The sequence below is a fragment of the Aythya marila genome (assembly GCF_965140915.1).
Source record: "Aythya marila genome assembly, chromosome: 19".
Lineage (NCBI taxonomy): Eukaryota > Metazoa > Chordata > Aves > Anseriformes > Anatidae > Aythya > Aythya marila.
The window spans coordinates 9,460,649-9,484,025 of record NC_139060.1 but is presented as its reverse complement, the minus strand read 5'-3'; the positions used below and the strand labels follow the sequence as shown (position 1 = coordinate 9,484,025).

The 23,377-nt window shown below is 55.7% G+C and overlaps 2 protein-coding genes across 4 annotated transcripts; one reads left to right on the top strand and one right to left on the bottom strand.

Annotated features, from left to right (window-relative positions):
• The first annotated feature begins 5,047 nt into the window (after positions 1-5,047).
• On the top strand, positions 5,048-12,601 carry PHF19 (PHD finger protein 19). 2 transcript variants are annotated; one of them, XM_082776007.1, is made up of 15 exons: positions 5,048-5,169; positions 7,016-7,216; positions 7,490-7,571; positions 7,734-7,829; positions 7,921-8,021; positions 8,137-8,285; positions 8,585-8,680; positions 8,918-8,986; positions 9,781-9,901; positions 10,488-10,555; positions 10,664-10,834; positions 10,906-10,993; positions 11,167-11,252; positions 11,370-11,465; positions 11,606-12,601. In XM_082776007.1, the coding sequence occupies exons 2-15, from the start codon at positions 7,025-7,027 to the stop codon at positions 11,955-11,957; spliced, it is 1,767 nt and encodes a 588-aa protein (XP_082632133.1). In that variant the 5' UTR covers positions 5,048-5,169; positions 7,016-7,024; the 3' UTR covers positions 11,958-12,601. The 2 variants fall into 2 exon arrangements, with proteins under 2 accessions (XP_082632133.1, XP_082632132.1); XM_082776006.1 differs by lacking the exon at positions 5,048-5,169 and adding an exon at positions 5,688-5,889.
• A 391-nt stretch (positions 12,602-12,992) lies between these two features.
• Positions 12,993-22,969, bottom strand: LOC309885521 (protein CutA homolog). 2 transcript variants are annotated; one of them, XM_082775543.1, is made up of 7 exons: positions 22,663-22,969; positions 20,348-20,496; positions 17,374-17,433; positions 16,587-16,632; positions 16,180-16,229; positions 15,813-15,954; positions 12,993-15,655 (listed from the first exon to the last, which is right to left on the bottom strand). In XM_082775543.1, the coding sequence occupies exons 1-7, from the start codon at positions 22,738-22,740 to the stop codon at positions 15,638-15,640; spliced, it is 543 nt and encodes a 180-aa protein (XP_082631669.1). In that variant the 5' UTR covers positions 22,741-22,969; the 3' UTR covers positions 12,993-15,637. The 2 variants fall into 2 exon arrangements, with proteins under 2 accessions (XP_082631669.1, XP_082631670.1); XM_082775544.1 differs by lacking the exon at positions 15,813-15,954 and having other exon boundaries at positions 22,663-22,952.
• Between the last annotated feature and the right edge of the window lie 408 nt (positions 22,970-23,377).

Genomic DNA, 23,377 nt, shown 5'->3' with positions numbered 1-23,377 from the left:
AACTTTGGGAACAAACCCTAAAGTCTCTGCTCTGGAAGTTGGTGTGTTTGTATGGAAGGAGTGGCACCCAGCAGATGGGCTTCTGACTTGCTGGAAAATTGAACAAAGGGTTGTGAGGACCTCCAGGAGGGAGCTGTGTCTTCAGCATTGACCCATTTAAGTGCTACTCCTCCCCAGGAAAGGAGATGGCTCAGACAAATCCCCAGCATTGACCCAGCCATGCAGAGAGGGGCCGGGAGGCTGCTGCCCCCCTCCTGCCTGCCCAGCCCTTGCCCAGCACGGCTCAAGGCCTCCAGCATCGCCCCCATCCCCGGCTGGAGCAGGGCCCTGAGCAGAGCTGGATCTGTCACGGGGAGGTGCACGAGTGGCACCATCAGCCCCGCTGCTCTCAGAGCCTCTGCACCCAGAGCAGAGCAGAGGGAGGAGGCCGCTGATCTCCAGATCGCTGCAGATTAAGATAGTGGCCGCTCTGCCTCGTTGCCAGGAGAGTGGGAGCTGCTCCATACCTGGGGGAGCTTTCCTCAGCCCTCGCTGCCTCTCCCGTGGGGATTCACTTGGCGGGGGGGCGGCTGCCTCTGTGCTCCGCTCCCACTGGTTTTGTGAAAAGCTTCCCCGCAGAGCGGTTATCACCCGAAAGTAGTCAGGAGGGTTTTCCTCGGGTGTGACAGACAGAGGGGGGAAACGGTGAAACCGTGGGTGGCTGAGAGCTGGGGAAAGAGAAAGTGTGTGGGAGAGGAGACAGCACGTGTGTGCGGGACAGAAGGCAGCACGTGTGTGCAGGAGAGGAGCTGTGCTTGCAGGGAGGAATTAAAAATGTGCGTGCACGTGCAGGTGGAGGGCTGCAGCCTCCCAAGGGACCCAAAGCCTCCATGCCTTTGCCTAGCTTGATCCTACCATTAACAGCTCCACTGATTTTGTTCAAATCCTGCAAGCAGCCAGTATTTCACTGACTGTGGGGCCCCCGGTGCCACTCCAGCCAGGAGATCAGAGCCAACGGGAGCAGTGCAGGAAGGCAGAGGCCTCCCAGCTGGCCGGACAAATACCCTGGGGAAAGGGCAGGATGCTCCAGGGCCCATCCCAGCGCAGCACGGCCCGGAGCCAGCTCTGGGGATGGTGCAGGCCTGGGTGGCAAAGGCCTGTGAGGGCAGGGAGCCAGTGCCTGGTGCCACTTGGTGCTGTGCAGCGTCCTGTGGACACGACACAGACGAAGCTTTGCTCGTTTGCAGCAGGTAGGAGCCAGCCTTGCAGGAGGCAGAGGCAAGCTGAGCTGTGAGAGCGGCACATTTATTGCTCTGTGTGCACACAGCCACCAGTACACCCAGGTCTTCACTCCTTTTCATGTTGTCCCTGGAATAAAATGGGCTTTTGTCTCTCTCTCTTTTTTTTTTTTTTCTTTTTTGGGGGGTGGGAGTGGTATTTTCTGAGCTGAGTTCAGGAACTGCAGACGTGTACATAACATATCTGTGTCAAAATTATGTAACGGCTCCATTAATATAAACCTTGCACAGCTGTAAGAACACTTACAAGCCCTTCACGTCTTATGCAATTGCATGGAAGCACGCAAAGAAAGTTAAGCCGAAAAAAAAGGATACGGATTAAATTCATGCTAAATAAACAATAAAAAGACATGAAACCCGACGCCTAAATGCTCTTCCTTTTAAAGGCACAGCTGGCATAAAGCAGCTGAACGTCGGATTTAGCTACCCTCCTTCTAATTACAACCATACCTTTGTTTCAGCGTGCCCTTTGGTAGATCGCTTTGCTCGGAGAGGGCTCGAGCGAGCACCGACTCCCCCTGCGCCGCAGCGCGCGAAGCACGGCCGAGCATTACCGTGTCCGTGTGGAATGCGCCGAGCTGCGGCGCCTTCCAAGCACGGGGCTCCGCGGCAGGCTCTGGCGTTCCTGGAACAGCCTCCGGTCCTCAGCTCCAGGAACAGCCTCCAGTCCTCAGCTCCGAGGCCGTCAGCCACGCGGCCTTCTCGATAAGGAAGCGGATTCCCCGTTCTGGGACAGCAACTGGAATGGGAGAAATATCAGGAGTTTGCTAATCCCACGGATTGCTCCTGCTGGGCAAATTGTCAGCTGATTTTTTTGGTCCTCAAATGATGAAAAAAAAAATAATAGAGAGTTCTAATGAGCTAAATTAGGATGGGCTGCTCCATGATTAATGGTAAGGCTGGCAGTGTAGTAGTGCTTGTGTAGCTGTGAGGGTCTAAAATAACCAAGGACAAGGTTTGTAGGGAAAGATAGTATTTTTTGAATCAACTAATACCAAAAAATATAATAATTAAAAAGACCCACTTTAGCCCTTCTTCAGGACAGAAGCAGAACTTGCAACCTCACACATGGCTGCTTCAAGCTTACTTAGCTTGATTGTGTTGGCCAAGGAGATATTTTGGAGCAAAGGCAGCGGAGACCTGGGGAGTAGAGGGAAGTGTTGGCCAAGGCTAATTAAGTCAATAGCCTCAAATTATGTTTTTTGTGGCTACTTCTATTTAGCATGAATGTGCAGTATTTTATCAGCTGAACCTCCAGATGGAAACGGCACCTGGGAATTGTTTTGGGGAGCGAACGAGAGCCAGGCTGGGTCTTGAGGTCTCCATGTGCTGCAGCCCCGTGCTGCTCGGCTGCAGGAGGCTCCTGGGCAGCTGCAGGCAGCGCACGTCGTTTCTGCAGATCCTATCTCAAAATCAGGCCCGGAGTTCATAGGCAGCTTCGTGTTTGGGTTTCCATTCAATATTCCTCGGCTTCGGTTTCCAAGACTACAAGCCAACATACAACCCCTCCTCCCACTCCTGTTTTCAAAGAAAGAAAAACACTGTGAAAAGAAGCCACCCGATTTCTGGGCAGTTTTCAAAGCGCCCTTGGAAGAAAGGCAGAGCTGGGAGCTGGGAGCTGGGAGCTGGGAGCTGCTCGCCCTGTGCTGCCCCTGTAAACTCCCAGCTGGGATGTGGCTGCAGGAGCCCTTCGGTCCCTGGGGTTTCACCCAAGTGCCTTCCCTGCCTTTGGAAGCGCGGGGTACGATGAAAGAGTTCTGGGGACAAAACGAGGGAGGGGGGGGAGTAATTAACCACCAAGGCTTAATTCAAACCACTCTGCAAATGCTGTTTTTGTTTGGAGATCCAATGGCAGGGAAGGAGCCGCAGCGACCTGCCGTGGCGTGAGCCCGGCTCGTCCGAGGGAGGCGGAGGGCTGCTGGGGCTCTGCGTGAGCCCGGGCTGTGCTCCCACCTCGGGGCCTCCATTTCTGCAATTTTGCTCCCAGAATGGCCCTGGCCCGCTGCTGCTGCTTTGCCTTAACCAGCGCCTTCCTCACCTGCACAGCAGCTCAGCATCCGCTGGGGTTGGCGTGCCCCGGTGCTGAGGGCTCTGCAGCTGGGCTGTGAGGGTGGCACAGAAATGTGTCAGGTCCCTCTGCAGTGGAGTGGGTCCAGCATCATCCCACCAAGGTCCCCACGGCCCCAACGGTGCAAAAGCGGCCGCTCAGCTGTGTCCAAGCCCTGAATTGGGCTCGATGGGGACAGCACAGAAGAGGGCCCCATGGAGAAACCAGGAGAGATGCCCACATGTGGCTGGATTGGTGTTTGGAAATAGAGCATCCACCTCAGGTTCCTCTTTCATTCCTGTTCTTTGGGACTTTTGTTCCCAGGCAATGTTAACGTGCTCTTTCCACTGGCAGGCCCTGGGCTTGGGGTGCCCTCTCCCAGGATGAAGGGAGCTGCTGCATGCTGGAGGGGGCTCGGTGACATTGTCCCCACTTATTAACGGGGTGAGTGGGATCCAGGGCTTGATGCAGCTGTCACACCGCCCGCATTTCCAGGACGCTGTGAGCATAAACCACGATGGTTGAGGAGCTCATGAGAGGATCCCTGCCCGAGCACCACCAGGAGAGCGGCTGGCAGCACGGCACTGCCCCCCTGTCCCACCCCAGCCACTTTTGATCCAAACCAGCCCCAGGCACTGCCGGGAGGTGAGCAGCGGTGTTTGTCCGTGAGCAGGGTTATGGTGCAGGAGTTATTTTAATCCTGCCGTGACTCACGGCGAGCACACCATGACTCACCGCGGAGTTTGGTCGTTGGGCTGTTCTGAAGATGCGTCAGGTTCCCTGTGAAGGCACAGGATGGTGTTTCATGCAGGGAGAATGAGCTGCCAGTTTTTTTGGCTGCCTAAAGCTCTGCAAACATGGGCCCAGCCTTGGGCAATTGGGAGTAGGCACGGCATGGCACGGCACAGCACGGCATGGCACGGCACGGCACAGCACATGGTGCCGCGTGGTTCCTGGCCGCCAGGAGGACAATCCAGGACTATTTGGACTATTTCTGCACTTCTCGGGAAACCCTGAGCAGGGTCCCAGGTGCACTGCAGAGGTCGCGTTAGCCACTGCACCCATGTCCAGGAGCTTTAAAATGAACGTGGGCTTCATCTTGCCCCGCGCTCTGACATTGCTCACCGCCTGGGCACTTGGGGGCCTGCAGCGCTGCAGGCAGGATATTTACTTGGGAGCCAACACAGGTTTACTGCTCAAACTTTGGAAATCAGCCACCAGCACTCCTGCCCTGCCCCACATGTGGCGGAACCCCTCAGGTTCGCACAGGCGGTGCTGCCTGCCTGCTGGGCCAGGTGCTCGCAGCGCGATGCCGGTGGTTTGTGGGGAAGTTTGAGCTGCAGAAAACCAGCTCTAAGATGACAGAATTGTGCAGAGACCTTCAGGAGGCATCTTAGCACCGTGTGTGACGCGTAGGGGAGCAGCTCATGTGCGGGGGGAGCTTTTGGCAGGTGTGCAATGAGCCCCGGCGTGGGGAAGCCGCCCTGCGGCACTGTGCAGAGCTCATTGATTACAGCAATAAAATTCGGATCCACTCCGCTCGCACTTGGCTCCGACCCTAAATCGGGAATCAGCTTCTCTGCTGTCTGAGCAGGCCTGAAAACATTTCTGTTTTGGCAGCGCTCTCCGGCAAATAGCAAATCCTTCAGCCTCCTTCTTGGCACCGGCCGAAGCATTTTTGCAGTGATGGATTTTCTCTGCTGAGATTCAGAGAAAAGCGACCCCCGGTTCCGGGAATCCCGGCAGCACGGGTCGTTCCCTGGCGCGGGCAGAGCAGCGCGGGGGGCACCCCTGGCCACCCCTTGCCCGGGGGGCTTTGGGGGTGCCCCAGGGCCCCCCAGGCGGGTGGGTGCCAGCAAGAGGGGCCCCGGTTAGGGGCAGGGGGAGTGGGGACACGATAGGGGTGGCATCTGCGTGGGGCAGCTGCAGGCACCCCACGGGCTGTGCGTGCACTGGGGGGGCTGCCTGCAGCGGGGGGGCGCCGTGCCATGCTATAGTGTGCCGTGCTATAGTGTGCCGTGCTATATAGTGTGCCGTGCCGTGCCATGCTGTGCAATGCCATAGTGTGCCGTGCTATAGTGTGCTGTGCCATGGTGTGCTGAGCCGTGCCATGCTGTGCAATGCCAGTGTGCCGTGCTATAGCGTGCTGTGCCGTGCTGTGCTGAGCCGTGCCATGCTGTGCCGTGCTATAGTGTGCCGTGCCGTGCCGTGCTATGGCGTGCAGTGCCGACCCTCCCGTGCTGAACCGTGCCAGCCCGAGCCGTGCCGTGCCACGCTGCGCTGTGCCATAGCGTGCCGGGCTACGATGCCCAGTGCCACCCCGCGCCGTGCCGAGCCGTGCCAGGCCGAGCCGAGCCCTGGGAGGCGGCGGCGGCGGAGGCGGCCCCGCGCTAATTGCATAATTGGGACGTCAATGCCCGCGGGAAGCGCGGGAAGATGGCGCCCCGCGCCCTGCCCCCGCCGCACGCCGCCGCTCCCCGTTGCGGCCCCGGCGGCCCCCGGGCGGGCGGGCGCTGACCCGGCCCGGCCCGGCCCGACGGCAGAGGGGCGGCGCGGCACCGAGCGGTAAGGGCACGGCTCGGCACGGCTGCGGAATAAAGTGGGGAGGGTGGGGGGAGAGAGAGAGCAGCCCACGGCGGGGAGGGAAGGCGACGGGGCGGTGGGAGCGGGAGGGATGCGGGAGGGATCCGGGGGGAGCGGGAGGGATGCGACGGGACGGGAGCGGGAGGGACGGGACGGGGCTGGGAGGGACGGGACGGGGCTGGACGGGACGCGACGGCGCCGCAGCGCCTTTGAATGAGCCAATGGCGGCTCCTCGCCGCCGCCCGCCGCTCCCCGCCGCCGCCCGGCAGGTGCCGCCGGGGCTGGGGGAGCCCGACGGGGAGAAGGGGGGGGGGGGGGACCGGACGGGGCGGCCCCGAAAACGGCCCCGCGTTGGGTTGGAGCTGGGGCTGGGGGCGCAGCTCGGGACCCCCCCGGTTGGGCGCTGACACGCGGCGGCGGCGGCGGGCGGGCGGGGGCAGCTCCGGCCCCCGGGGGGGTCCCCGCGGCTCGGCCGCTGCCGGCGCTGAACGGGTGGCACCGGGACCGCACCCCCGGGGAAGGGAGGGAGGGAAAGGGGGGGGAAGAGGCTTGGGGCTGGTTTAGGGGTGGCTCAGAGCGGTGCGAGGGGAGCTGCAGGGAGGCGCAGCTGCCGGGCGCAGCCTTTTTGCCTCTTTTTTTGCTCCAAATCTTTGCGGGGAGCGAAGCCCGGCCGCTGGGTTTCACTCGCAGGTTGGGGCTCCCGGCTCCCCCCCCTCCTCCGGCTTGGGGAGCTTGTAAAACTGCAAGGCGACCGTCAAGTAAAAATTCACGTTAAGTTTAAAGCTGCAGATCCCCCAAAGGCACCCTCTGCAGGACGGGCTGCGCTCACGGAGCAGCTCGGGGCTGGGGGCGGTCGGGGTCCCTTTACCCCTGCTGGGCAGTGGCGAGGACTGAGGCTGCTCCGGCTGATTTCACAGAAATTACCCGTGGCTGAGCCCAGCTCATCCCCGTTGGCTCTGTGGGCTCCGAGCACTCACTGCAGGGGCTGAGCTATCCACAGGCTCGGTGCCCACGGGCAGAGCCCCCCGTGGGGCCGAGCACCTTGCCCAGCCGGTGGGTTTCTCGCATGACGGCGCGGTGACGAGCGGCTGCGTGTCCCCCCCCCTAGGCTCTGCTCATGGAGAACAGCAAGCTGAACCCCATCATCCGCGATGTCTACGCGGCCGCTGGCCGTGTCCAGCAAGCGCCGGCCGCCACCTCCGCGCGGAGGGGGGGCAGCTGCAGGGAGCTCATGGTCAAGCTGACGGAGGGGCAGTACGTGCTGTGCCGCTGGACCGATGGGCTCTACTACCTCGGAAAGATCAAAAGGGTAAAAGGGGGTCCTCAGAAGGGGAAAGCGGGTGCCCAGGAGGGAAAGTGGGCATCCAAAGAGTAGCTGGTGCAAGCGCCGTGCCCTGGGGTGGCTCGCATGGGTGCTGGCCTGTGCTGCACTGTGTCTTTGGTCATTGGGGATTTTTGGGTTGACGTCCCCTGGGTATCACCCCCAAAACCTGCCTTCCCGCAGCTCTCAGTCAGGAGAAAACAGGAAAGTGTTGGAAATGGGAGTGGAGGCTCACCGATTCTCCCCACTCTGTTCCCGCAGGTGAGCGGCTCCAAGCAGAGCTGCCTCGTGACGTTTGAGGACAACTCCAAGTACTGGGTCCTCTGGAAGGACATCCAGCATGGTGAGTGCTGCCCCATCCTCCCCTGCTGCCGGCATCCCCTTCCCTGCACCCCCAGCCAGTTTTGGAGCAATGTGGGGCACAGGAGCCTGAGTGCCACAGGCAGTTGTGCAGGGATGTGGCTGTGCCCTGCATATCTCTGACCCTGCCATCCTTATTCCACAGCCGGCGTCCCCGGGGAGGAGCCCAAGTGCAACGTCTGCCTGGGGAAGACTTCAGGGCCTAGGAACGAAATCCTCATCTGCGGGAAGTGCGGGCTGGGTGAGTGCGGGCACATCACCCTGCTTCTGCTGCATCCCATGCACCGTGGGCCCAGCCAGCCCGGCGGTGCTGATGCTGAGCCCTCCCGTAGGTTATCACCAGCAGTGCCACGTCCCGGTGGCGAGTGGCGGTGAGGGCCCGCTGGGGACACCGTGGTTCTGTCGCCGCTGTATATTCGCCCTGGCCGTGCGGGTGAGTGGGGCTGCCGGGGGTGCTGGCTGGGGGTGCTGCCCGCTCTTGGTGTGGCAGTGCAGGATGCAGCCCCCCCAGGTGGCCGTGCTGACCCCCATCCCGCTCGGTCCTGCAGAAGGGGGGTGCCCTGAAGAAGGGAGCCATCGCCAAGACGCTGCAAGCCGTCAAGATGGTGCTGTCCTACAACCCCGACCTGCTGGAGTGGGACTCCCCGCACCGGACCAACCAGCAGCAGTGCTACTGCTACTGCGGGGGCCCCGGCGAGTAAGCACCCTGCCTGCCGGGAGGGCTGTCCCACAAAGTTTAATGTGCAAAAACATTTGCGACACCCAGATGGGGTCAGGGTGGGGATTTTTCCTCTGAGAGAGAAGTCCCCAGCTGGGGGACCATTCCCTGAGGCTGCCCACCCTGTGTCTGTGATCAGGAGGCACCGTTTGCCTCCACCCCTCTGGCTGCAGACAATGCCAGCCGGGGCCAGACTTCAGCCCCCTGGCTGGGGACGCCGGGGTGGTGGCTGCCACTTGTGCTGCCCTCGCTGTCACCCAGCTCCTCTCCCTCCCCAGGTGGTACCTGAAGATGCTGCAGTGCTACCGCTGCCGGCAGTGGTTCCACGAAGCCTGCACCCAGTGCCTCAGCGACCCCATGATGTTCGGAGACCGGTACGTCCTGGGGTCCCGGGGTCCCATCTGCATCTCCCCCAGACGGTTGCGGCACTAAGGCGGGTGCTGCTGCAGCCCCATGCTGGGGCGGGGGGAGAAGGGGTGGCCCCATCCCTCAAGTCCTGTTCCTCCTGGTCACAGTCACCCTCAGCACCCAGCACCACCCATCCCTAGGCCCCCATCCGTGCGGGGACGATGCCACCGCTCCTTACGTGCTCCATCCCTGCTGTTTTCCAGGTTCTATGTGTTTTTCTGCTCGGTGTGCAACCAGGGACCTGAATACATCAAGCGCCTGCCCTTGAGATGGTAAGGAAAAGCCCCGGCTTCTTTTTGGTGCTCTGGGGTCCCCGCTGTGGGGTGGCTGTGGGGCACAGGGCTCACTGGTGCCCTATGCTGCCAAACCCTCGCCTTTGGGCCAACCCCAACGCCGGGTTTCAGCAGTGCGAGGTCATGGAGCATCTCCCACACAGCGTGCTCCAAACCTGCTGTGTTGTCTGGGAGCCAAAGCACACGTTTGCCAGAAGATAATTGCAAAAAGCAATTAGGGGACGCGTCATCAAATTTTGTGATTAAATACCAAGCTGATATGGTACCTTATGGTGCACCTTGGTGGTCCAAAAGCGCTTTATAAAAAGTACTGATGGTGCCAGCAGCCCAGCTTTTCCTTGCGGATGCGTTGGTGGTGTGAACGGGCTGTGGGGATGCTGCAGGGAGCGATGCAGGGGAGCAGGCTAGGTGAGGGATAAGGGAAATCCTCCAGGATATGTTGCTTGGCTTTCATTTTTGGAGACGCAAGTGTAAAGTCCCACAGGGGAGGCGGTTTTGTAAACAGTCTGTCTTCATGTGAGTGAGAGCCATCCTGCTCCTGTACTTAACGGCAGCAAGAGTGCGTGGCTGGAGCTTATTAAAACACCAAAAATCTGGGTGTTTGTCCTGGGAGCAGCACGTCCTTGAGCTCCTGGCCTCAGGGAACGTGCTTGGGAATGTCCTCATCCCTGAGGCACAGGGGTGCTGTGCTCTGGGCCATCACGCTTCCCACAACTGTGGTCCCGAAACGTCGGGAGTGGGCTGCTGACCCCTGGCCTCGGTTGCTCCCACAGGGTGGACGTCGTCCATCTCGCCCTCTACAACCTGGGTGTGCAAAGCAAGAAGAAGTACTTCGACTTTGAGGAGATCCTGGCCTTCGTGAACCACCACTGGGACCCTCTGCAGCTCGGAAAGGTAAATGCCCGTGCTTGGGCCGGGCTGGGGGGCAGCAACACGAGGGAGAGCCGCTGATGGGGCGGAAAGTCAGGGCTGGCTGTCCCCAAAGTCATGGTCAGGGGAACGGGGCCTTCCCTGTGGTGGCTGGGCTCGTGAGGCTGAGGCATGTTGGCTGGCAGGTGACGGGTGACCAAGGGATGGAAAAGGACATGTCCATGTGTCAGTGAGGCCGTGGTGCTGGCGGTCCTGCCCCAATGAGTGTGGGCATCTCTGCAAAAATCTGTCTCATGGCACGGACCTGAAGGAGCCCGCAGCCCTGCTCATCCCCACAGCACTCGGCGTGGGGAGCTCATGCTCCAAGCTCACTTAATCGACTTTGCGATGGGATTTTCCTGTTTGTGATGTACCTGACAAGCTTCCCAGTCAGGGCTGGAGCTGGGAGCTGTGATAAAAGCGAGGCGTGTTGGACTCTGTTACGCCGCCGGCGTGGGTTTGCTTCCCTCGCTTTCTGCCGAGGCAGCCGGCGTGCGGGTTCCCCCGTCTGTTCGGTTTTTGCATAACGGCTGCAAAAACGCTGAGCCCGGCCTCTCCTCTGCCCCCACAGCTCACCGGCACCCCCGTGTCTGAGCGAGGCCCCCACCTGCTCAACGCCCTCAACAGCTACAAGAGCAGGTGAGCCCTGGGCATGGCCTGGGGGGAACAGGGCCCAGGAGGGATGCAGGATGCTCCTGCCCACCCTGTCGCGGTCCCCACTCGGGCTGAGGGCTGTCTCCTCCCCAGGTTTCTCTGCGGGAAAGAAATCAAAAAGAAGAAATGCATCTTTCGCCTGCGAATCCGCGTCCCGCCGAACCCCCCCAGCAAGGTGCTGCCGGAGAAAGCCCCGGGCGCGAGCGAGAGCGGCTCCTGCGAGCTGAAGAAGAAAGGAAAGGGCAAATACGTCCACAAAGAGAGGTGAGCGATGAAAGGCGCCCGGGACCCCCAGCGTCACGGTCCCACAGCCTCACTCCCCTCTTGCCTTGCAGCCTGCTGCCGCGGCAGCTCCAGCAGCAGAAGCGGCGAGCAGCGCGGCGGAAGCGGGCCAAGTTCCTGCTGGAGGATGCCATCCCCAGCGTGAGTCCTGCGATGCCTGTCCCTGGGTGGGGAGAGCCCCATCCCTCATCCTGGGGCTGTGTGAAGCCCACCGGGTGCTGTAGGGCTGTGGGAGGGGATGTGCTAGAGGCTGGGCAGAGGGTGCTGAGCCCGGGTCCTGGGCCATATTGAGGGTGCTTGTTTTCACGGTGCAGAGTGACTTCACCTCCGCCTGGAGCACGAACCATCACCTGGCCAGCATCTTTGACTTCACACTGGATGAAATTCAGAGCCTGAAGAGGTGAGTGCCGCCGAGCCAGGCTTGAAGCCCGGGCATGGAGACCCCAGCTGGGTCCCCTGCAGGAGCCTTCCCCTCTGTGGGGTCGGTGCTGGGGCCGACGCTGCCTCCCCTCCCCAGCGCCAGCTCGGGACAGACCTTCCTTTCGGACGTGGACTCCACGGATGCCGCCAGCACCTCAGGCTCTGCCACCACCAGCCTCTCCTACGAGTCCAGGTGAGGGCTGTGCCCGCTTCACCCCCTTTCCAGTGGGGTCCCAGTGGCACAACTGAGGGAGAGGGGAGCAAGGGGCTGCCATCTCTTCTTCTGAAACACTCTGACACCCTCATCCCCTGCCCTGTGCCCCTCTCTTGCAGCCGGAGGACGGTGGGCAGCCGCAAACGCAAGCTGGCCGTGCCAGCCTACGCCTCGGCGGGGGCGAAGCGTCGAGGAGGGGAGGCAGGCGGGCGCCCGACCGGGGGCACCCCCGAGGGCAGCGAGGCGGCCTGTGGCCCCGAGCGGCCGGACGATGGCATCGACAGCCACACCTTCGAGAGCATCAGCGAGGACGACTCCTCGCTCTCGCACCTCAAGTCGTCCATCAGCAGCTACTTCGGGGCAGCTGGCCGGCTGGTCTGCGGCGAGAAGTACCAGGTGCTGGCGCGGCGGGTGACGCTGGAGGGCAAGGTCCAGTACCTGGTGGAATGGGAAGGCACGACCCCCTACTGAGCCCCCCGGCCCCGATTCCACTCCCGGAGTGAACATTGGAGGTGTGGGGCATGGTGAAACCCCTGGTGCACTGCAGAGGAGGCGGCACTGGCACCACCATGGCCAGGGTGGGCTCAGAGCCCCCCGTGTTTAGGGTCCCGGCTGCCTGGAGCCATGAGGGGTGCAGGCAGCATCCAAACCTGCCCCCATGCTGTGGGGTGAAACCTGCAGCCTTATTATTGTATTTCATTGACAATTTTTACTTTATTGGCCGTTTATACGCGAAGAGAGACGCTTTCCTGCTTCAGCCTCTGGCCAAGCCAGAGGCACCGCTGCAGCGGCGGGGGAGCGGTGAGCGGCTCTGGTCTTTCCTGGCACAGGGGTGCTGCCCTGGGGCTGTCTGTCATGCAGGCAGGCTTCTTGGGCCTCCCAGTGCATCCCAGTGTTGCCACATCCATGCCTTAAACAGCAGCTTTGAGGGGGTCTGGGTGCCAAGCACCAACCACCTCCACTGTCATGCTGAGGAGCCCGACGGCCTGTCTCTGCGCCCCCGGGAAATGGTGGGCGACTCTCGTGGCAGCTGTTGCTTGGGGTTTTCCTTCTCATCGTGAATCCACTCGTTTGAGGAATGTGGTTTGTTCTAAGTGAGGGGAAGGTGCCTTGTGTCTGCAGACATGCGTGGCGGCCCTCATTCTGCGGCTTGTACCCTGCATGGCACTGCGGCTGCTGCGTTTCCCTGGCCTGACAATCACGTCTTGGAACTGATCAGCCAAAACACACGCACTTGCCTTAAACCACAGCGGGCACCACCCGGACTGGAGCCCGAGGCCTTTACTGCTGCAGGAAACCCTGTCCTGCAGGTGCCAAACCAGCAGCCAAACCAAAAAGGCAGAAGAGAAGAGGAGGGGAGGCAGCACTGGGGCACTCCCCCCACACGCTGTTACTGGTGTGGGGTCGGTTCTTGCAACGTGGGTCTCTACTGACAGAGAATGAGCACCCCCTTCTTGTCTAAAGCAATACTGTCATGTTCAGGAGCAAACTGTTGTCTTTTTAAAAAAAAAAAAAATCTAATATCAGACATACCTGTTAGATTTTTTTCTAAGATATTTTTATGTGTATTTAATGTTGCTCTCCTCTCTCCCCCCCTCACCACTGTGTTTGCCCCACGGTGTGGGTGAGCCGTGTGGTCCTGCTCTGTCTGCACGCCCTGTCCTTGTAGCATCATTGTTTGTATGGGTGCTTTTGTGATCTACCAGCCGGAGGATGAATCTAAAAGGTTGTTTTATTGAAGAAGTGTTACCTAAACTGCTCGCCATGTGGCTGGGTGGTGCACTGTAAAGATGCAGAGTGAGGTGAGGCATGGGGCGCGAGGTGTCCTGCTGCTTCACCTCCAGTAAAGGTGAATATCCACGGTTGTGACCAGCACTGGAGAGCAGGTGATGTTTGCAAACCAGAGGCCAAAGCGTAGTCCTGGAAAATAGATTGCTGCTTCAGCTATTGCCACAGCAAGGTGGTACGGGAGGCTGGCGGTTGGATGGGGAGGTGCCTGCATGTCTCAGGCCGGGTGTGAGGTGCTTCAGCAGCTGTGCTCTGAGCCTGAATACTCAGCACAGCAAGTAAAAGCCTTTTAATTCCCTTCTGATGAGTTACCTGGCATTCTGCTTGGTAGAGAAGCTGCTGGTGCAGCGTGTGGCTGGGAGACGAGGCTCTGCCCAGCTCCAGCCACGGGATGGTTTGAGCCGAGCAGGGTCAGGTGAGCTTTGGGAGATGATGCTGGCACCATCGAGGTCTGCATCCCAGCTCTCTGGGCTGGGATATGCTTCTGGGGAGCCCCTCGTCTTGAGAGGCATCACTGCTAAGCCCCTCATGCCTGGCAGGGACGGTGCAGCTCAGCCAGGTCCCTCCCTATCCTGCCAGCGTTGGTTGCCGGAGGAGCACTTACAGTATTTCCCTTTCACGAGTGCCTATGAAGCCCTTATTATTGTCCGAGTTGCTGCCCTGGGGAGGGGCTGGGGGCTGCCAAGAGCCATCCCAAGGCCAAGCAGGTTTATTCCCATGGGATATGCCAAGGGGACATTGCACACATGGGTGCATCCATGCTGTGGTGGCCCCAGCTCAGCAGCTCCTCCTCTCCCTCTCCTCTCGCAGAGAACTGAATGTGGAGCCTTTAAAAATATTTTTGTTCCAGAATATATTTTGCATTAGTTGTAATAGATATTATAATGACTCTGTGCACCTTCTAAAGATTTATGATTTCAGGTTGCTGCTTGTAATAACCAACTCTTGTTATATCCAAGTTGTAATTAATATGTCTGATGTACAATTAAAAAGTCTTTTTTTTAACATCACTGGTTCTTTGTGGTACCAGGATTACTGAGTTAGGGCAGCTGGGGGCTGGGGGTCAGTGCTGCTGCTTTCTTCATGTGCTCTGCTCTTTTTTTGCCAGACAAAGTACCCAGCTGGGATCCTGCCACTTCTGACTTAGCACTGGGAAGTTTCCAGCTCTCAGAGCTCAGACCATTTTCCCTGTCAACTTCTTTCCTGCACCTGCTACCCCGATAGCTGATGGGGCCATGCAAATCTGTGGCCCAACACCTGCAAGGCTCCCTGTATCACTTTTCCACCACCTGAGATGAGCAGGTCAGAGCCAGCAGAGCATCACCTGGCATCAGGCTGCAGGGAATTGCTGCAGAGCCCCAAGGGACCCTCCTGCCCTGCTCACTGTGGATGCTACACCCGCAAACTGCAACAACTCATGCATCTGTGCAGGTAGGAACACTCCCGTTTATTCCTTTCGCTGTCACATAACTGACTTGGTATTGGTTGTTAAGTTACATCCAATTACGCTACGTGAGCATCTTTTTACAAGGCTGAACTTGGCCTGGGTGGAAAGCAACCATCCAGGCACAGGTGGGGGACGCAGCCCCTGCAGCTGGGCAATGCCCTGCTCCAGCTGGCACCCGGGTTCCCTGATCTGGCAGCGGCTCAGCCTGGCTCAGCAGGAAGGGCACTGTCAGTGTGTGCGCTCACTGGGGCTCCTGGCAAGTGCCTGCAGCCTCTGCTCAAGTTTGCTCTTTGCTTGGATTTTGTCAGATGAGCCAGCAGGCTGGATGACAGCAGGAGAGGGTGTGAGCCAGTGCCTTGCGGGGTGCCTGGCCACATCCTGCTGCCTGCGGGCTGGGGAAGCGGGAGGCAGAGCGGTGCAGATGCTGTGACAGCTGCTGCAGCAGAGCCAGGCAAGGGTCTCAGGCGCCGGCTGCAGGACGCCTGGGGGCTGCCAGGCCACGGCCACCACCTGGCTGCTGGGGGCCTGAAATATCCCCGGGTGCCGTGGGGTCTTGATGTGAGCACCTCTGGGTATCCGTGGCTGCAACACTGCGGCCCCTTAGTGCCCTTCCCTGCTGCCTCCAGGCTCGATGCTCCCTGCAGCACAGTGTCAGGCCAAGGAGGGGACATTTCAAGTGCAAATAAAACTCCCAGTCCCAAGCTTCTGTGCCGTAGCAAACCCACAGGGATACAAGCTGCCTCCCTGCGTGTGTCTGCACAGGGACACCAGTGGGACAAAGCACATTTTGTCGCATCTCCCCGAAAACAGGCTGGTTTCTGCACTCTTTCTTTAATCCCGTGGGACGTTTTCTTCTATCCATTTGAGGTAGAGAGGGTTTCCTTGGTCAATAGGCAGGCTGATGACTTCGGGAATTTCAAAGGGATGGATGGATCTGAAGTGGAACCAGATGCAGAGAACAGAGTAACGGACCCATCCCCGCGGCAGGAACAGCCCCGCGCCGGCTCGCAGGCGCAGGAAGCAGAGGTCTCTGCTCGCAGCGGCGCGTGTCAGCCGTGCCCCACGCGCCCCACCAACTTCAAAGCACTCGCCTCTCCTTTTTGCCATGTGAGAATTTTGCTTTGAGTTTGGGGTTTACCACAGCCAACAGCTGACTGCCAGGGGCCATGGCTGTGCTCAGCGCTTGGTGCTGGGGAGGGCAGGAAGCCTGCCGGGAGGCAGCCGGGCAGTGACCTGCGTGAGCAGAAGCTTGGTTGGAGCCCAGTAGCTGATACTCCTGCAAACCCGTTCTGAGCTGATGCAGTGTCTGGGTTTTTAGGGCTCACAGGGTACATCCTGCAGCACTTGAAACCCTTCTAGGTAGGACCTGGCTCAGGGAGCCTGAATCCCAAACCCTGAGCATGAGCTGGCAGTGTACCTTGGATGGAAACCCTGTGCTCCCCGCAGCCAGAGCCTCACCTGATGTAGTTGGACAATTCACCTATTTTGGATGTCCTTGTTTTCACTAACTGCAGAGAATAAGAGAAAAAAAAAAATTAAAAGGGAGAAATAAAGGGAGGGAGCAATTGCACATATACAGCCTCACTGCATCTGGCCAGCTCTGGCAGTGGGACAGGAGCAACCCTGGTCTCTGCCCTGGGTCTGCCCCTGTGCACCAGGCCAAGGGGCTGACCCAAGCTGCTTCCCCTTGCCATACCCACAGTGGGGTGATTGGGATCCCTAAGAGCAATCCCAAATCTCAGGCAGATTGGTGCCACCCTCCCCAAAACACCCTGTAGCTCTTTTTGGCTTTTGGCTTGGGCTCTCTAGGATGTTTATTGTTGTTGTTGTTGTTGTTTTTTATGAGATAAGGAATTGTCACTTACCAGCAGTATTTCTGTGGATTCTTCCAGTTCCCCTTTCCAGAAATACCTGTATTTAAAAGAGAAGAATAATCAGTGAATACAGCTATAGGTGCAGCCATGCTGATCCCCCTGGGGGGTTCAGTTTCCCTGCTTGGTGCTATCTGCACATATCCCCTAAAAATCTGCTGTCCTTGTGACTGAGCCACCCTTGCTGTGCCAGGTTAAGGTTGCTGGGGGCAGCAGGACAAGGCAAGGTGAGGGGCTGGGACTGGAGCCAGGGACTGCGATGTGGGCATCTGGCTCCCTTTGTCCAGCAGGGCCAGATCAAGAGTGCTCCTACTGGCTGTTTTGGGGCTTTGCTCCTTAACCTCTCTAAAACAAGGGCAATCCCTTTGCAGGGATGGCTGGGGATACCTACGGTGCCTGGCTGGCTTTATTCTGAGGTAAAAGATACGTTCTTCCTTCCTGAAGGTGCTGCTTAATACTGCAAAAGCCTTTACGGTCCCTATCCTAGCTTCTTTTTAGGTTGTCTACAAACAGGAGCTGCATCCTCAGGACCACAAATCACCCTGCTAGATCTCTGTAGCTAAGTAACCAAGAAATAAATGGTCCCTGCTGGCAGTCAGAGCATCTGTGCTCCTTAATAAGCTCAGTGCACTCTGCACGGGTGAGGATCATCTCAGCCACCCCCAACAACCACCAGAACATGTGCTTCCATGCCCTGGGAGCCTCAGGGGCCCTCTTCCTCGTCCTCCTCCCCAGCAGCCCAGGGTTGCCTCCTCCTTTGGGAATCCCCAGCCCAACTTACAAGGCTGAGCTCTTCGGCAGGATGTTCACGTAGGCAGCCAGTCTCTTGTCCATGATGCCCCTGGGTGAAACAGGAGGGAGTTAGTGCCTGCCCCCGGCCGTGACAGCCGGGGCTGGGATGGAAGCTGAGGGGTTTTTCTCCCAGCTACGTATATATATCAAGCTGTGCTTCTTCCTCGCAGAGCGAACTAAATGTGGAACTTGTTAATTTAACAACATCAAGAGTTTTCTACCCAAAATGTCCTAGAAATCCGAAGCCTAAATAAACTCCTTCCTCCGTGCTTCCTCCTTTAGTTGTGGGCTGATTTGTTATTGCAGAGCTGCTTGGTCTGCCAGCAGAAGTGGTATTTGAGTGATTAAATAGTATTGAAGCAAACTCAGGGTGGAATTTTGGAAGAACTAGGTCAAACGTTGTATTTGCTGACCACAACAATGTCTGGGCCCTTCTGTCAGCGGTGGCAGCCTCGTCCCTCCTGCAGGCGCCTCTTACAGGCTCTGTGCTGGTGCTTTCACCTTTCTTTAACACTGGCCTTGCTGGGAACTGTTCTGTACAGAGGGCTTGAACAGTGCAAACGCTGAACTATTGAATGATCTTGAAGTGCAGAGAAGATGACAGTTATTAGATATGGGAAGGCTCGATTCAACACCCTGCAAAAATTAACCCTTATTGAGCTAAAGAATCGAACCCATTCTGTTTAAGTGCTGCTTCAATCCTTACACCCAGGTTATGATACAGGCTGAAGGTGATGGCAAAACAAAGTATAAGAAATCTTAGCTTTCAAAAAGACAGCCTGAACTGTAATTACGCCTTGGATTTAATGTTAAAGCTCGGCAAGGCGGCGGAGCTGGGTGTCCCTCTACCAAGGGGCTGCAGAGGAGGACAGCTGTCCCCGCAGGCCCAGGCTGTTTGCTCTAACCACGTGTAGCCAGCACGAGTCATTTAATGCTTGTAAAGCATCTTGAGTTAATCTGTGGACCAACAAACTGCAGCAGCACACAGGGAGATATCCCCGCTGCGCTTATCATGTCAGACACATGGCGCAAATCACTTTGTTTTGCCATCTGCAACTTCCAAGCCACTTGAGCGCAGGAGCCTTTTCGATTTGGGTGAGTGCCTCCTAATTACTTCTGCTTTGCCCCAATAAATGGTGATCTTAACCGATATCTTGAACTTTGTTCCAGCAAGCTGAGCGGAAACGAGCAGCCACCATGGTAACGGGAAACATTATAAGAAGCTGAACGTGGTCTGTGGAAAACGTCTGCATAATAGATGGTATCTTTGGGTTGGGTACTTAATGCGTGTTTCTTTGTCCCTGCCTGACTAAACTATGGGCTCTGAAATGAGACAGATGAAATATTAATAAGCAGAAAAGCCAAGAAAAAAGATACACACAAGTCTGAGGCAGAGCCAGAGGCTCACAGGCTGCTCAGGTGTTAGATGAGCTACGTGAGATGCAAGAGGCTGCACCATCCAGCCCAGAGGGGCCAACTTCTCATAGCAGGCACAGGGGAGAGGCTGGATCTCCTGGGTGGGCTAGGGCTCTCTTCTGAGGATTTTAAGTTATCTCATCCAGATAAACTGGGTTAGAGATGGTGCAAATGAACAAGCCAGGTGCTGAATTTTACCTATAGTTAGTCTGTTTTCACAAACCCTGAACTTTCCCTTAAAACCAGCAGACAATTTCCTTGCAGTCTGATCCTTCAAAGTAATTGCTCCTCCACTGAGCAACATGAAAGAAGAATAGACATGACAGTACCAGGAAACAGGTGGGTGGGAAAATGAGTGTAGAAGCCCTGTGTCATCCTTTACAAATGTTACTCATTCCTACAAATTCCAGAACAAAAGAAAAATTACTCCACCAGTAAAAATGCAACCAGAGTACATAAATCTCAGCAATGGGGTGTGATTTATTTCCTCTCCCTTCCCTGCAGGATAATGATCAAAGAGTGGAAAACTTTTGCAAAAGAGTTAAGATTAAACATTTTCAGGAACTGAGGGATCTTTTCAGCAGTCACGTACAGTTACTCGTTTTTCAGAAGACATCCAGCAGTACAAATATAATTCTAGTTGAATTTCTTAATACAGTTAAAGTATTTAAGGTGACACAAAATCCCTTTCAGTAGCCGGTCAGCTCCTGAACGGCTGCTTGGGAACGGTCAGCTATTACAGAAGACGGGGAGAGTTTTTGGCAAGCAGGAGCGCAGAAGGAAAAACAGCTCACAGGAGGTGTCGCAGGAAACTTAATGGTCCATCATAAACATTTTGCCAGTCAACACAGTTTCAGTAATTTGAACAAACCATCTATTGAGTCAGGGACTGACGGCTATGTGGAAAAACTGCATGCAAAACATCGTGCAATGCATGTGATACATTGAAAGAGGGAAAAAAAAATCAAGGTAAAGCCCTCATTCCTTGAAGTTTGTTTGGTGAGCAGCATGCAGGCTTTCAGGTGGTATCTCACAAGTGCCTGCTCTGTGTTTTCTGTGGACCACTTCTGCTTTTATTTATTTTTATGTTAGTGCATGGTGCTTTATAGCTCTCCATAAACACTTATTCTGGAATTTGTTAACTGTGTTGTTCAGAGAAAAAGGAAGGTTATAGCACATCAGAGAACACGGGGCTGGGGCTTCATCCGAGGACCCAGAGATTTAGGGACATGGTTTTAAAACTGATCTTGAAAATGAAAGGCAATGGAATAAATTAAGAATTAGCTTGATGTGTTACTTAGCACTGACTTCAGAGGTAATTATCAGCTTGCTTTTAGAAAGCACAGCTCTTGTTAAGTGGATATGTGATACAGAGAGAGAAAATGAAAGGGAGTATAGGAGAAAAGGAGCACTTTTCGGGCAGAAATGTGAAACCCCTAAACCAGCAGAGAAGTGCAGCTCCTCTCAAGGGACAAGGAAAAGCTTTATTCCACAAAAAGCTACTTTCGAATAATTCAAGCAGACAAGCAGGGGAAATTTCTCTGTACCTTGCAATATCCTTGGCAATCTGCTCGTTGAGACAGTTGATGAAGGCAATGGAGTGGGTCCCAGAGATGTAGCTGCCAGTGACGGCAGCGTGCATCTGGAGAGCAAGACTTCTCAGCACTGGATACATCAGTAAAGACAGAGTCATCACCTAAAATGCAAAATATGAGTGCTGGTGTAAAGTAAATTGTTGCATTTCCTAAAAAATAAGCATTTACCTTACCTCTGGCTCAAAAGAAGCCTCCAATCTTCTTTCTTTCAACATTACAGTAATGTTTACTGAAATTTAAGTGAAAACATACTCACAGAGAGATTTATTCCCCTACAATGGGGCCAATCTAATACTGTGCCACGCTGCCTCTGTTAAACTGTGGTTCTGTTTCAAAAAGGAGTGAGAAGGGAACCACATGAGGCTTGGCTCCCACACCAGGCTCATCTACTTTCCTGCTCAGGACACATCCCGCAGCCATCTGCTTGCTGTACGTCCAGGGTGAAGCACATTGGGTCCTCTGGGAAAGAGGGGGGACAGAACCTCAGCCTTGCTGGGGATGTGGAAGGAGGAAAGCAGTATTTCCAGGAGAGGTGGGAGTCTGGATAATACATTCTGTGCAGGCCCTGGAGAGCTTTAGTCCTTTCCTGCAAACCCAGAACAATTACTGCATTCTGCTGACAGATGCTTCACAGTCCACCCAGGCTATCATGCAGCCCTCGCATAGCAGGCAAGGGAGGGCAGGACTTAAATGTAGGTTTAAAGTTCATTTCATCTTAATTAACAGATAAGAATAGTACAGTCAAATTCAATCCTTTCAGGCACAGAAATCCTAATTGACACAGCCAGAGCCTGTAGGGCTGCAGAAACAGTACTGCTCTTTCTGTGTACTGCCAGTACAGGGGCAACAAGTTGTTTTGCTGTACATCACATCCCATTCCTGGCAAGCCCCTTGGCTGCTCTTTCTACTCACATGCCACAGACACAGTCACACAGAGATGTAATACATAAATTATCTTGGCTGGGGCCTTGCTGAAATAGCAAGGTTAATTTGGTGTGCTGAGTAACAGCAAAAGGATGGGTGCCTGCGCCCTGGGTTGCAGCACTCGCTGTCGCTGCACAGCTGCTCTTCTCTTTGTCTCTTGTCTTGTTTTTTAAATAAACAGCATCTGGCCCCTAGTCAACAACAATGATGAAAAGGTTTTGATCAGACTAAGAAGACACTTTCTTTTTTTCTTCCCCTTATTTCCACCCTCTGAAAAAACTCGCATTACAGGGCTAATGTCAGAGATTTTTTCTTTCAAGATTGAATTAAAAAAAAAAAAATCTCTCTTGTCACCACAAAGACAGGAAGTCTTTTCTGTTTGCAAAATGACCAATGCTCTTTATTAGTTGTCTCCTCTTTGTCAATCCATTTGAGGCAATACTCTTTATTATCACAAGGTTTCTCATAATAATTTTTAGAGCTTCTTTTGTGTTCTTTTTTTCCACTAAGCCATTTTACAAGTACTGCGCAACAAATCCCAGAACCCACTCAGAGAGTCACAAGCCAGACAGAGATATGCTGGTGTATCTACTTTTCCAGATTAGGATGTAATCATGTTCTCTGCTTAGGAAAAAAATCTGACCCGTTCAGCATGGCAATCAGTAATCTTCTTGGAAAGATGTGTGTGCATGTGACGAGGAAATCCCCTTAAACATTTGCATTGAATAGAAATATAACAGTGAGCACCCGCTTGTTTTTTTGTTTGTTGGTGTTTTGTTGTTATTTGTTTTCTGGAAAGAAAGATTACAGCACTATTTGATTTTTTTTCTCAGAATAGTTGTATTTGCCGAGGGATGGTACAAAAGTGAAGGGTGGAAACTTCAGGATTCCCACCTGATTAAACCAGATAGACTCATGACTGCCAAGGGGTTAAAGCGAATAAAGCTGACAAATCCACCGTGCGATTGTATTTCACTGAAAAGCACTGATTGGCACAATGACAGCCGAGTTTACAGAGACGAAGATTTTTGCAAGATTTATTTGTTTTGGCTTTGGCGAACCACAAACAGCTCCGGGGACCAAAATCACCAGGTTAGGGCTTTCCCTAAACGCCTCTAGCTTGGACGAGACACTGTACAAAAAAAAAAATATGTAAAAAAAGAAAAACAAAACCAAACCAAACCCGACCCAAACAACACCGCAGCTGGTGGCAACCTCCAGACTCCCTCAGCACGAGTGGAAACAACCCCAAAAACTCGCTTTGAGTCAACGCCTTCGCCCCTTCCCCTCCGTGCACCCCCGGGCTCCGGCTGCCCCCGCTCCCCGCCCGGGCTCCCACTTACCAGCAGCACCGTGCCGCGGCCCGGCCGGGGGCAGCCCTGGGCGGCGGGCAGGGGGCAGCGCTGGCTCAGAGCCTCCATCGGCCCGGCCGGGAGGGAGCCGCGGCCCCGCCGAGCCTCCTCCACCTGCTCTGCCCGGCCCGGGGCCGCTGCCCGGAGGGGGGGAGCCCGGCCATGGCTCCTCCTCCGCGGCCGGCGGGCGGCTGCTGCCCGGCGGGGCTGGGGCACGGAGCGGCCACCCCCCTAAACCCCCCCTCCGCCTTCATCCTGCTGGCCCCGGGGGGGGTTTTGTGATTCTGGGGTTGTTTGCTTGGGGTTTGGGGTTGTGTTTTTTTTTTTTTTTTGGGTTGTTGGCTTTGGGTTTTGCTTCTTTTTTTTTTTTTTTTTTTTTTTTGGGGGGGGGGGGTTTGCTTTTTGGGTTGGTTGCTTTGGGTTTTGCTTGATTTTTTTTTGGGGGGTTTGGCTTTTGGGGTTTTGTTTTGTTTTCCCTCAAACTTTTTTTGTTTATTTGTTTATTTATTTATTTTTGAGACTTAACACTCTCGGCGCTGTGCATCCTTTGGGCATGAAACTGTTTCGGCGTTTTATTTTGTTTTCCCTCAAACTTATTTCGTTTATTTAATATTTATTTATTTATTTATTTATTTATTTATTTATTTATTTATTTATTTATTTTTGAGACTTAACGCTCTCGGCGCTTTTGCATCCTTTGGGCATG

Bases quoted from the DNA above. Each gene is read 5' to 3' on its own strand.
- PHF19 (XM_082776007.1), top strand. From the start codon at position 7,025: ATGGAGAACAGCAAGCTGAACCCCATCATCCGCGATGTCTACGCGGCC. The intron at 8,681-8,917 runs GTACGTCCTGGG...GCTGTTTTCCAG, and splicing joins CCCATGATGTTCGGAGACCG to GTTCTATGTGTTTTTCTGCT. The intron at 8,987-9,780 runs GTAAGGAAAAGC...TTGCTCCCACAG, and splicing joins AAGCGCCTGCCCTTGAGATG to GGTGGACGTCGTCCATCTCG.
- LOC309885521 (XM_082775543.1), bottom strand. From the start codon at position 22,740: ATGGAGGCTCTGAGCCAGCGCTGCCCCCTGCCCGCCGCCCAGGGCTGC. The intron at 16,633-17,373 runs GTAAGTTGGGCT...TTTTAAATACAG, and splicing joins CTGCCGAAGAGCTCAGCCTT to GTATTTCTGGAAAGGGGAAC. The intron at 16,230-16,586 runs GTAAGTGACAAT...TATTCTCTGCAG, and splicing joins AATCCACAGAAATACTGCTG to TTAGTGAAAACAAGGACATC.